Raw genomic sequence first — 13982 nt, forward strand, 5'->3', positions numbered from 1 at the left:
CGCAGTGTAGGCGGAGCCGTGACGTAATCTTCAATGAGAGCCCCAAACAACACAGCCGTTAGCTCTTAGCACTCAGAGCTCACAGCTCTTCATATCTGTTCAGAAACTAGACAACAGTTAAACAAGTACAAACCACAGACTGTCTGTGTCATGGCGAATACAGTCGCTGGTTTATTTATGTCTGTATAGGCCGTTGTTGTGAGTGTGGACGGTCGGAGCATATACTGCGTTAGCTTAGCCAATCCCCATTTAGAAAACACGCATTTTAAAAGGTGCTTCGCCTGCTGTCTGTCTGCAGACTTGTCAAAGCATTAACCGGTATCAGTATGTTGTTACTTCGGCATCATTTTGAAACGTGTATTACAATTAAATCACGGTCAAATATGTTAATCTTGTTGTAGTTGTAGCCCCCTTGCCAGCAATTCTCTCTCTAGTTTAGCATGCTCAGCCCGACTCAGCCTGGTTGTTCCTGGCCCTAGAACCACGATTTTATGGGGCCATAAAAACTGTGAATTAGGACCCGCTAGCCGGTACTAGGCCAAGTGGAAACGCAACCAATAACGGGCCCCGCACGGCTCTGCACGCTTAAAGTGAGCTACCCGCTGCAGTGGAAACGCGCCATAAGTGAAGGAACATACAGCAGTAAAGAGTAGGCTAACACATCAGTTAACCGCATAAACCATGAGACAATACACTGGCCTATAGCGTCTGACATTATCAAATGTCATCCATGTAGACCGTTTCACGCTTAATGAGAAATAAATAGATTCAGAATGTATGCATCTGCAGTACATTTTGAGCATCATGTCAAACTAAACTCGCTCACTTTAGAAAATATATCAAGAAAAGTCTCACTGGGAAAAATGCAATACATTCCAAAAACTACAGAATAGACCAAAAAAACTGAAATAACAGTAGCCTATATAGACTATCCGGATGACGTATTTGAAAACGTATTGACACATTTAAAATCTATCATTGTTAATATCCACTCCATTCTCACTGTCTTTGCTGGTGCATCGCTGAGTTTCTTGGTGCGTTATCCCCAGTTATTACATGGTTTAGTTGAATACTCGATTCTGATTGGTCAATTCAGAACATGTGACACGTTGTTAATACAGTAGTACAGACCGCTGTCAAGGACTTATTGACCGTTGTTAAGGACGCTCACATCTAGGCCTACAGAAAGAAGTCCAGTCGATTTAACTGTATACAGTTTGGCCGGAAAGCAAACTGCTTGCTTGTCTTTAGTTTTCCGTTGTCTCCCGTCTGAGAGCAACATGGAGGATTTTAATATTCATTTTAATATATTTGGAGAGCACAGGATGAATGGTTATTGACTGATGTGTCCCCAGTGAAGAAAATAAAAAGATAAGAGGGACAAGAAAACAGCGGAGAAGTAAGAGAGGCGAAAAGACGGACCACATTATGGGCTATGAAACTATTTAAAGACTAACTGATCAGATACGGGGCAGAAACCATCAACATGGAGCTGCGGTCCTTTTTACGTAATGGTCCAGACATCAAACGGCAAAACATAATCAGTTGCCAGTTACTTTGGCATTAGGGCAGGAATATCTAGATACTTTCCAAGGTTTGACATAATGAATTGTGCTACTTCTAAAGCAAGCAACGATGTTTTCAAATCTGTAATCTGTATCCCAAAACGCTATCGAAGCAGTTCCTGCCATTGCTACGTAGTTCAAACGATAACAACGGACTATTTTTCTTAGCGGATGCATTTCATTTTAAATCAATAAAACGACTTTGTAAATCAATAATACTATTTTTAAATCAATAAAAACATTTTCTAAATCAATAAAAGCATTTCAATTAATATTGGGATTCATGTTGTTACTTTGTTGAGAATGTGGCCTTGTAATAAGCGGGATAATGTGCTTCATGCTTCATGCTGATCAAGATCCCTCCGCTTCGCGTCGGGCTCCTGATCAGCCTGTCGGGTGTTTTTTTACCCATAATGACCGCCCTGCTGCACCTTATCCCTCACATGTCCATCAGTAGATATTGTGATTTATGCAGGGTAATATATTTTTATTGTAATGCCTTGGTAAGACTGTTGCTTAAGTGAAACGTTATCATTGGCTCTTCAAATGTTCCTCTGTTATAATAACAGATTGTGAGCTGTCACCATCATAGAAGTATATTTTTATTTTACTATAAAATTCTCTCTACTGCGTCCTCTGATATGGTATTAAGCCCACTTATTTATATTTTCAATGCAAACCACTTAAAACTCTCTTTCCCTTTCACTAAATCTTTGAACATGAAACCAGTGAAAGCTGAAATAATGTAATATGTTCACATGCTATGGTTGCCTGGCGACAGGTCTACATGACCTAAGTTTAAAGAGGATTAATGCATTGTTTATAACGTCCAACCATCCTCAGGCCATAGCTGAATGTCCTTCTTACCGATCATCATCCTCAGCTAGCGCCACCTTCTCAAAGTGGACATGAAGCCTGTGGCCCTCGGGGGCCTCCAGCAGCCAGTGGCAGGTCAGGTTGTTGCTGTAGTTGCTGGGAAAACCTGGAGAGATGATCCGGCCAACTGTGACGTTTTTGATCAAACCACCACAGGCAGCTGAGAAACAGAAGAATGTGGAAATTAAATAAAAACAGCAATTGATTCAAAATACATTAAACATTAAACAAGTTTACAACCCCCATCCCACCCCTAACCAGTCAATCATCAACCTTCTGACCATAGATAGTTTGGTGCCAACCAGGCCAGAAATGGAGCCGGTTCCTTTGCAATAATGGAAATCACACAGAACTTTCCATTGGGGCAGCGGTGGCTCAGGAGAGAGAGTGGGAGTTTGCCAATGAGAACATCAGTGGTCATTGGCCCCTGTCCACTATCAAATAAAAGCATAACATGCACTAAATTCATCTTTAATATGTCTCAGTATTTTATAAAGATGGCAAATACATTTTGAAATGCTTCAAACACAAGATAACTAACAAAATCTGCATTTGAGTTAAAATCAAATTGTTACAAGATATTAAACTTTTTGTGGGTACGCCTCGAGCCCTTTCGAGAATAATGCACATAGAGTGCTCCAAAAATAATATTCCTGTTACTCCGAATAATCCAAAGACATTAACAGCACCACTGAACAGTATGCAAAGAGAGTCCCAGATCTGATCAGTCACTTTTTTTTCCTCTGTTCCTCTTCCTGCAGTTTTTGCAATTCTGATTAATGTACCATTTTAAATTGAACAAATAGACAGATTTGTATTTATATATCATGCACCTTTACATTCACATTCAACAGCATGCTGGGAACCAGGACATGAGGTAAGAAAGATAACATCATAAGAGATACAATCAAATATAACAACACAAACAGAAAATCCATCTTCAGCTATAGGAAGGTGTGTGTGTGTCTTTGTGTGCGTATATTTTTGTGTTTGATCAGGTCAAGGTTACTCATGCAGCCAAATCTTAATTAAAACGGAGGAGGAAGAATAAACCCAGGGGCATCCTGCCCAGCCTTAAGTAATCACACCTCTATACACCTGCTTTACATACACACACACACACACACACACGCACCCACGCACGCGCGCGCACACACACACACACACACACACACACACACACACACACCACACACACACACACACACACACACACACACACACACACACACACGCACACACACACACACACACACACACACACACACATCACACACACACACACACACCACCCACACACACACACACACAACACACACCACAAATTGCTTTCAGAGAAACGTTCCCTGTGCAGTGGGTTAGGTTGGATCGGGATGATCAGGAGTAAAACGGTCACTTATTATTCATCAGCAAACCTCAGCAAAGAGAGAAAGAAAAACATTGATCATCCTCTCGGTCAGTCTCTGTGCCTGACCAGCGGCTCCAGAAGATAACTCTTAGATGCAAAGTCTTCTAAAATAATACCTCTAAGCTTTGATTTTGCTGTTATTCAAAAGCTATAGTTTAGATATACTACTAATAATGATGAATGTATTCTCGGCGTTGTACGCCATCGCCTCTCTCCAAACTCTATTATCTAATAAAGCAGAAATCCGCAAAATATATATATCATATTTAAAAAATAAATTATAATAACACTGAAAAGAAAGATACTGGTTATAAATATAAAGATAATTATATATTGATATTTTATCTTTTTAGATGTATGCATGCACAATATTACATTTAAACAGTTTGAAAAAAGGAATATTGATATGAATATGGTTTCTTGCTGAGGGGGCTGCAGCACCCCCATCTGCGAGGCTCCACTAGCACCCGCACCCCCTACGCGGCGCACCTACAGTGTAAGCGCGCCACAGTTTTGCCGCAGAGAGAGTGTGTGTGTGTGAGGAGCTCCGCGGATTGGTCCATTTGGGTATGGGGACGTCACCATACCCAGGAAGAAAAAGAGAAATCCCCAACGAGGCGTTCTGGGGCAGCATAGACAGGTCTTTTCTGTGTTAGAGTTGTACTCGCTACAGGGTGTACTTTGAGGGTTTGTGACTCTGCAGACTGTTTACATGCAGAAAAAGCTTCATAACACACAAGGGGACGGGTAATAACCGGAAAAGCATGACATGGGATCTTTAACACTGTGGTGTAATGAATTCTCCTTCACATATACCCTAACCACATGCCGTTTGTCACTGTAAGGCTTAGTGGTTAGAAAAAAACATATGACCTGATTTTCTTTTTACAATTTGACGTAGCCCCCACCTAGGCAGTGTGGTTCCTTGCCGCTCCAGTAGGGGGTGCTTGCGTTGCGGCAGGTGAGCACAGCGGGGCCCTGCAGCTGGTACCCGCTCAGACAGAAGAAGAAGGCCTCTCCCCCAGAGTGGAGGCTGCTCACCGACACATCCCCGTAGAAGGGCCGCCGGGGGAACACACAGCTCAGGACGAAGGCTGCAGGGACCGAAAGGAAAGAGAAGATAAGTATTAAAAGTGGAAAAGTCAATAAATTATAACTTCAGATGTCCTTTTAACTTTGAATGTCGCTTATTATCACAATGGAGCATTTGCCTCCTTCCTTTTACAGTTGTTCAAAGAAAGTTTGAATTGTTTTTATATAAATGCAAATAATTAATATTAAAATATTAATTAAAAAAAGGTCACTTGCTGTTCAATGTTTCAGACAGATCCTTATTTTCAATAAAAAGAAAAAAATGATTCCAAGCTAGAATTAAAGGCCTCCTCATTTAAGAATGTAAGTCATTTCCTCCAAAGAGAGGCAGGAAGTCATCTCCCTGAGCCACTGGCCAAAGCGTGGTCTCATTACATTACCAAGATAAGCTACAAGGCACAAATCAATTTCTCATTTTTAGCTGATAAATTCCTTATATAAACAACTTAGGGTGTAGAGGCACTTTTATGCCTATCGTCTTTCCAAATGCGTGTAATATGTCACACCGAGACTCCCTCATTTCCAACACTCACCAAGGCAGTGAAACAACTTCCCTTTATCTTCTACACATGTATTAATTTGTCTAGAATGTTATTGTCAAATGTATGTGATTTGAGGACTTTACTCATGTAAATGTGACGGAAACACTATAAGCCTGGACTTAACAAACTGAATTGATTTTGAATTAAGCTGTGTGTTTAAACAACAAATTACAGTTGCAAATAAACAGCAGTAACACAGCAGTAACACAGTGACACAGTTTAGTATATTAGCTTCCCTCTGCTGATTGTTAGCGCTTTTGTCCACATTGCGCCTTTTTTTGAATGGCAAGTTTTAAAAATGGTTTCCAATAAGGTCATATGCTGCCGCCTGGAAAAAATGCTGCTGCTCTAAGCAAAACAGTGCTGGTGACATCACTGTAGACAAAGATGGAGATCGTGCATTTTGCAAGCCCCCAGGAAGTGCTCCGGACTCTGAGGAAAATATTCGTCGTGGCCAAACGGCAGTACTTCAATTTTCGTATCAGTCCGTGACGTCATTGGGCCCAGAAATACTTTTTCCCATTGACTTACATTGGGAAAGAGACGTCTGTAAACTACCCAGCACGAACACTTGTATAACCCTTATTTAAATCATTAGCTTTTAAAAGTTGTAAAATGCACTAAAAGCCAAATCCAGATTTATTTTCTCTCTCCATTAATTCTACTGAGCCGAGAGCGGGAGCTCGGGGGGCAGGGCTTAAGGGCCAACTCAACTGCGCATGCTCTATGAGTGCACATACGGGTACTTCTGCTCTGACAGCCAGGCATGCCATGACGGGTAATCTTCATCGTTTTGCTATCGAAAATCTCAGGCCGTTTTGTCCTCATGCGCCACTGAGCAGCTCTCATAGGAAAGAACGAGACCCCGCCTCCGACGCTGTAATCAGTTCTCATTATACATCCATGGTCATTTGGACGGAAACTAATGATGGGAATTACGGCTCTTTGAAGGGAGGCGGATCTTATGGCTCCTTTTTTTATGGACTTTATGGTCCTTTCAGAGAGCCGTTCCAAAGAGCTGTTTTTTTTAACCTGTTTAGCCCGAGACAGGGTTCTTACACCTTTTCCAAAGTCAAATTCAAGCACTTTTCAAGCATTTTCAAGGTGCATTTTCAAGCTTTTCAAGCAGCTTACAGCTGTTGTAAATTACATATTTATATGCACATACTCAAATGATTATTTCCCTCCCTCACATTAAATCAGATGTTCTTTATGCTATAAACAACCAAATGTGTGTTTCGTGATAGCCTTCTACACGAGGATGAAAAATTAAAGAAAATAAAACTAAGTTTAATATTTCAATATGAGTGATCTGTACATAGACTGGGCCTCCCATATAACCTGGCTGAGCCAATATAAAACAATCAGCCAAATAACTTCAATACATTATTGATTACTATTTTTGAGGTACTTTTAGGTTGGAAGTGAACATAAGTCAGAGGTACATGGTGTACTTTTCCTCCACTACATGTATTTAATACCTTTAGTTACTTCACAGATGTGGATGAATTATGTGAAATCTAATCAAGTGTTAAATCAGACTTTAGTTCCACCTGGAGTAAATCCACAAGCTACCCTGCAGTATACAAAGTCATTCAAACTAGCTGCACCTTTACCAGCTTTGAGAACACTTTCATGATCAATCATTATAAAACATATCATATATATTATTCTGAAATAGACCAATCTGCACAACGACTACTTTTACTGTCGCTACTTTCACTATATTTTGATGAGAATACTTTTATACTTTCACTTGAGGAACATTTTGAATGCTTTTACTGTAACAGAGTATTCCTACACTCTGGTACTTCTACTTTTACTCAAGTACAAGATCTGAGTACTTATAACTTCACTACAAGATCTGAGTACTTCTACTTTTACTAAGTACAAGATCTGAGTACTTATAACTTCACTACAAGATCTGAGTACTTCTACTTTTACTCAAGTGTGCAACTAGTTTTTGACAAGAAAGCTACTGGAGACTTCTAGAATTGTGTGAGTAACACTGTGTTTGTAGACTTCTCTGTTTCAGTGTGTGTACTCTGTATCAATGCTCTGTAGTTGATCTGACTGGAATTGTGTTTTTAAAAAACTCAAAACCGCTACAGCATCTGTCAGACAGAAACTTGGGAAAAGTCATTTGACTGAAACCTTAAAAGTGATCTAACTGACTACTAGGGTTAACTTTGATTTAAACATTTGTAGAATACTAAGAGCTTTATTGAGTAGGTGTAACTGTATTAAGGGTTCAACTCAGAACTTTATAACTTAGGGTTTAATGTAATTGACTTAAAAGACAATAACACATCAGGACGAAGCCAGTCTAGATTTCCTTTTGAGGGCCACCAGCTGCAGAGAGTTAACTAATTAAAAGGACGTTGCCCCACAGCTGTGAGAACTCAGCAATCAGGTGTCCATTTTAGGTAGCAATTTCCGGGAGCGTCAGCTTCAGCGTCAGACAGGCTAAGACTGACAAAGACATTAGAGTCCTGTGGGAGTCAAAGACTGACAAAGACATTAGAGTCCTGTGGGAGTCAAAGACTGACAAAGACATTAGAGTCCTGTGGGAGTCACGAGGGAGGCAAAGAGGAGGCAAATCCTACTTTGATTGAGCTAAGTATCGCTGGTGTTTTTTATTTCGTTTCATTTTTATTTGGTTGTTTAGCCCCTCATGCTATAATCATGTGTATTTTCTCTATTCCTGTTCATGTGTATTCTCGCAATTATCACTGGCCCCGTATATCTCGTAATCGATATAACCGGCCTGCTCTCGTCTATCCCACATGCTCCACTGAGATCCAACATCTAATTTCAGGTGGCCTGTGGAACTGCCAGTCAGCTGTTCCTAAGGCTGACTTCATCTCTGGCTACGCCTCCCTGCAGTCTCTGGATTTCCTTGCTCTCACTGAGACCTGGATTACTCCATCCAACACATCCACCCCAGCAGCTCTCTCCACAGCATATTCCTTCTCCCATACACCCAGACCAACTGGCAGAGGAGGTGGCACTGGTCTCCTGCTCTCTCCCAAATGGAGCTTTTCCCTCTTCAAGCTACCTAACTTCACTCCTTCCACCTTTGAATTCCATGCCGTCACAGTAACCCATCCTATACAGCTAACCATTGTTGTTCTCTACCGTCCACCAGGCGCCTTGGGGGACTTCTTGGAGGAATTAGATAATCTCCTCTCACACATCCCTGAAACTGGCCCTCCCGCTGTACTTCTCGGAGACTTCAACCTCCAGACGGGGAAGATAGACGAACTAACATCTCTGTTAACCGCCTTTGCTTTCTCACTGTCTCCGTCCCCACCGACTCATAAAGCTGGCAATGTCCTTGATCTCATATTCTCAAGGAACTGCGCTACTTCTAACCTCTCTGTAAACCCGCTCCACACATCCGATCACTTCTTCATTTCATTCTCTCTATCCCTTTACAAACATAACAAACTAATCTCTTCTCATCCTGCACTTGTCCGCCGTAACCTTCGCTCCCTCTCCCCCTATACCTTTGCCTCGTCGGTGCTCTCAGCCCTCCCTTCCTCTGACTCGTTCCAACTCCTGCCTCCAAACTCTGCTGCAGAAACTCTCCTCTCTACTCTCTCATCCACTCTGGACTCGCTCTGTCCTCTCACATCTCGGCAGGCTCGTCAGTCCCCTCCTGCTCCCTGGCTAAATGATGCACTGCGTGCTAATAGAACCGTCCTTAGTGCAGCAGAGCGGAAATGGTGGAAATCCAAACACCGTGACGACCTCCTAACCTATCAAGCTCTCCTCTCCTCTTTCTCTGCTTCGATCTCTCAGGCAAAAAGCACTTTCTTTCAAGATAAGATCCAATCTTCCTATTCCAATCCTAAAAAACTATTTTCCATCTTCTCCACCCTCTTGGACCCCCCCAAAGTCCCTCCCCCCTTCTCACTTCTGTCAAGCGACTTTGTTACCCACTTTGAAAAAAAGGTTGATGATATTCGCTCTTCTTTTTCTGACTCACCTTTACTCACCGCTGGGTCACCAGACCCTCCTTCCACCAACACACTTACCTCCTTTTCCCCTCTCTCTCCAAGTGAGGTTCTTACCCTCATTACCTCTGCCCCGCCCTACCACCTGTCCTCTGGACCCTATCCCTTCAAACCTCCTTCAGACTATCGCTCCTGATATTCTACCGTTTCTCACCCATTTCATCAACACTTCTCTAACTTCTGGTCACTTTCCAAACAGTCTCAAGGAGGCAAGAGTAAACCCTCTCCTAAAGAAACCCACTCTCAACCCGTCTGATGTTATAAACTACAGGCCTGTCTCTCTCCTCCCGTTCCTGTCTAAATCACTTGAACGCGCTGTCTTTAAACAACTCTCCTGTTATCTCAATCAGAACAACCTTCTGGATCCGCACCAGTCTGGTTTCAAGGCAGGTCACTCCACAGAAACTGCTCTCATTGCTGTCACGGAGGAACTGCACACTGCCAAAACTGCATCCCTCTCCTCTGTCATCATCCTGTTGGACCTATCTGCTGCATTCGACACGGTGAATCATCAGATCCTCCTTCGCACTCTCCAAAAACTTGGAGTTTCAGGCTCTGCACTTTCCCTCCTCACCTCATACCTGAAAGACCGTACCTACAGGGTGACTTGGAGAGGGTCTGAGTCCGACCCTTGTCAATTAACTACAGGGGTCCCTCAGGGCTCTGTTCTTGGTCCCCTCCTCTTCTCCCTGTACACAAACTCGCTCGGATCAGTCATTAGCCCGCATGGTTTTTCTTACCACTGCTACGCTGATGACACCCAATTAATTCTGTCCTTTCCCCGTTCAGAGACCCAGGTCGTCGCACGCATCTCTGCTTGTCTAGCTGACATCTCTCAGTGGATGTCTGCTCATCACCTTAAACTCAACCTTGACAAGACTGAGCTGCTCTTCCTTCCGGGAAAAGATTGTCCCACTCTTGACCTAACAATCAACATCGGCACCTCAGTTGTTTCCCCGACTCAGACTGCAAGGAATCTGGGTGTGACCCTAGACAACAACCTGTCCTTCACTGCAAACATCGCTGCTACAACCCGTTGCTGCAGATACACGCTTTACAACATCAGGAAGATACGTCCCCAGCTGACACAGAAAGCGACTCAGGTTCTGGTCCAGGCTCTCGTCATCTCACGCCTAGACTACTGCAACTCCCTCCTGGCTGGTCTACCTGCATGTTCCATCCGACCTCTGCAGCTCACCCAGAATGCAGCAGCTCGTCTGGTCTTCAACCTTCCTAAATGTTCCCACACTACTCCGCTCCTACGCTCGCTTCACTGGCTTCCGGTAACTGCTAGAATCCACTTCAAGACACTGGTACTTGCTTACCATGCTGCGAATGGATCTGGCCCTTCGTACATCCAGGACATGGTTAAACCGTACACCCCAGCGCGTGCACTATGCTCTGCATCAGCCAAACGACTCGCTGCGCCCTCGCTGCGAGGGGGACCCAAGTTCCCATCGGCGAAAACACGTGGGTTTGCTGTCCTGGCTCCAGGATGGTGGAATGAGCTCCCCATTGACATCAGGACGGCAGATAGCTTGCACATCTTCCGGCGCAAACTGAAAACTCATCTCTTTCGACTCCACTTCGAGCGATAGAACTATTAACAAAGCACTTTTATACTAATAAAGGACTGGCTTTTCTAAAGCCAGTTGAGTAGCACTTGAAATGTTTTTGCTCTATGAAACCTGATGTACTTTTATGATTCTGTTTTCTTCAAGTTGTATTTTGTTGGACGAACGCACTTATTGTAAGTCGCTTTGGATAAAAGCGTCAGCTAAATGCAATGTAATGTAATGTAAGTACAAGATCTGAGTACTTGTACTTTTACACAAGTACAATAGCTGAGTACTTATTCCATCTCTGGTAGTGTATTAGTCTGAATTGTAGCCACAAAATCATGCAGAGCTGCATAAAAATAGACTCACAATGGTAACAAGTGGAAAATAATATTTACAAATGTGTACAATGATTTGTAGGTAATGCTACTCAAGACACCTGACTTATACATCTTCAAAGGAAGACTGTGTTCATTCTACAATTACATGGGATTAAAGCAAAATGTAGTTTTACTTGAATAATACTTCAATTTTATATAAAAGACAGTTTGTTTTCATCTGTTTTCAAATAAACAAAGTCTTGGCTTTCAGAATATTAAACTTGTTTCGGCAAATTCAGATGATAAATACAACTTTGAAGCTTCGGCATAATTACAAGCAGAGAACGGACTAATGTATCGTCACAGCAGGCATAACAACAGCCGGTGTTTCTTGTGAGTGTTTCCCCGGTACACAAACACACACACACACTCGCGAGCTTCCCCCAGACCAGTAATACAAACGAAAATGTGTCTTCGGGTCAATGTGACTGATTTCGATAGAGCAAGTCACATTTGGTTTAGGCACGAAACATACTACCAGTAGAAATACATTGCTTTTAAAATCTTCGCTCTGTGTCGAATCAATAGATTATATTTCGTGACTATAACACAAAATGCCGTGAGTGCTTCATCCTCTGAACACCACAGGATGGCGACTGTAACGCACATATTAACATAGGTACGCTCCTCTGAAATGATTGTCCCCTGCAATTATTATTATCCCTCATCGAGTTCGCTATTCAGCTAGCTAACGTTAGCTTAAACAAACGTAACATGCAACGTTAGCCTAATCTAAAATGCTCTACTACGGCGTACCTTTCATGTGGCTCGCCAGCGCAGACTCTCCCATCGTTATTTTTGCAAACTTTGCAGGGGGCTACTCGTGGGCTTGACCCTCGTCTTAGCCATGGCTTGTATTTGTCTTCTGCTAGCCAACGCTCGTTGAAACGGCAACCTCCTGGCACACAGTCATCTATCACTCTCATCAGAATGCCCAGGTCACACATAACACAAACACTTGCAGGTCGCGCGCATAGCGCGGGAAGGCCGCAGCGGAGCTGTTTTATGTAGAAGCGAAGCAATTATTTTCTTTTAATCTAAAAAGCGAACTATTCAGTCAGACAGACATTTATTGTAAAAGTAAAGCATTTACATTTTCAAGCACTTTATCTCAATTTCAAGCAAAATTCAAGCACTTTCCCAACCTCGAAAACACCATATCAAATTTCAAGCATTTTCAAGGATTTCAAGCACCCGTACGAACCCTGCCGAGAGCCCCCGGTGGAGGGGGCTGCAGGTTTTTTTTCACGAAACTGTGTCTCAGGGCTTCTTAATATTTAAAAACCTATTAATGTGTCATATGTAGTGATCACTAATTAACTAGGTTACATAATTCACACACGGACACATATGATGTTGATTACTTGCGTGCCCCCCTTTCTTCTTTCTCTTTGCTTCCCGGTCTTCAAGCCAATGTGCTTTCTCCTGCTTAATAAAGCCAACTTTGCACCTTCGATGCACCGCCTCTGACTCCCTTCTCTCGGAACTACACTGGTGACCCCGACATAAGTCTCGCAGAAGTTTCCGAGACTGGACCGAACATGGCTAGAAACGCCGTTTTTTGCAAACTGCTTTTGGAGGCGTCCGTGGCTGCCACGTGCACACGGATTGAGGCTCGGTGCGCCCTCCGCGGAATGGCCGAGGACGTCGCTCGCCATTCCCACATCGTTCCGGCACTGGGAGACAGCAAGCCTTCCGACCACATGGAGACGATACACGACCTGCTAGGTACGGAAGAGCCCGATTTATTTTTCATGGAGCTGTTTCTTCGGGACATGCGGCTACATGTCCAGGCTGCGCTTGCTAACACGGCTAGTGTTGAGCCCCGCGCTTTAGCCGAAGAAGCTGACCGGTTCTTCCTGGCCGCCAGGCGATTTACCCCTGAGGTGCTGGCCCCTACACGCAGCGGCACCTTCCCTGGCAGAGACTCCGGGGCCGACGACATCGAATAACGGCAAACGGCTTGCAGCTAACGGCCATCGACAGCGGCTAACAGCTAACGGCTAACAGCTAACGGCTAACAACGACAGCTAACAACGATGGCTAACAACGGCTAACAGCTAACGGCTAACAACGACGACTGACGGCTAGCAACGGCTAGCAGCTAACGGCTGACTGCTTCCATGTGTTAACATCTGACTGTTAACCCTTTTTGGTGGTGCCGGAGAGGAGGTTCGACCAAGCCTGGTTGACCTTGTGTGGATCCTCTCACAATTTCGCCCACCTGTTTTTGATCGTGGACAGGACGACCCTTTTGAGCTTTTTCCGGTGCCTGAGAGGAGGTTCGATCAGACGGTCGACCTCGTGTGGACACTCGCTTTTTCACCACCTCAACGGCGGTTTCGGACGTCGTCCACGTTTCATCGGCGCCTGGGTGGCGCACTTCTGGACCCCGTCTCACCTCGACAGTTTCGGACGTCGCCCATGCTTTCATCGGCCCATGGGTGGCGCACTGCACTTCGGGACCTTGTCTGGCCTCTTCCCTCGCCAGCGGCTTCGGACGTCGCCCACGCTTTCATCTGCGCCTGGGTAGCGCACTAC

The 13982-nt window shown here is 43.8% G+C and overlaps 1 protein-coding gene across 4 annotated transcripts in view; it reads right to left on the bottom strand.

Moving 5' to 3' along the window:
- Positions 1-13982, bottom strand: part of sez6b (seizure related 6 homolog b) — a 293771-nt gene that overhangs the window by 53470 nt on the left and 226319 nt on the right. For all 4 annotated transcript variants that reach the window (XM_034206109.1, XM_034206104.1, XM_034206122.1 and 1 more), the window contains exons 5-6: positions 4758-4943; positions 2433-2601 (exon numbers count right to left, since the gene is read on the bottom strand). In XM_034206109.1, coding sequence (XP_034062000.1) covers positions 2433-2601; positions 4758-4943 — 355 coding nt within the window. The remainder of the gene's footprint in view (positions 1-2432; positions 2602-4757; positions 4944-13982) is intronic.

The sequence above is a fragment of the Gymnodraco acuticeps genome, unplaced genomic scaffold (genome assembly GCF_902827175.1).
Source record: "Gymnodraco acuticeps unplaced genomic scaffold, fGymAcu1.1, whole genome shotgun sequence".
Classification (NCBI taxonomy): Eukaryota; Metazoa; Chordata; class Actinopteri; order Perciformes; family Bathydraconidae; genus Gymnodraco; species Gymnodraco acuticeps.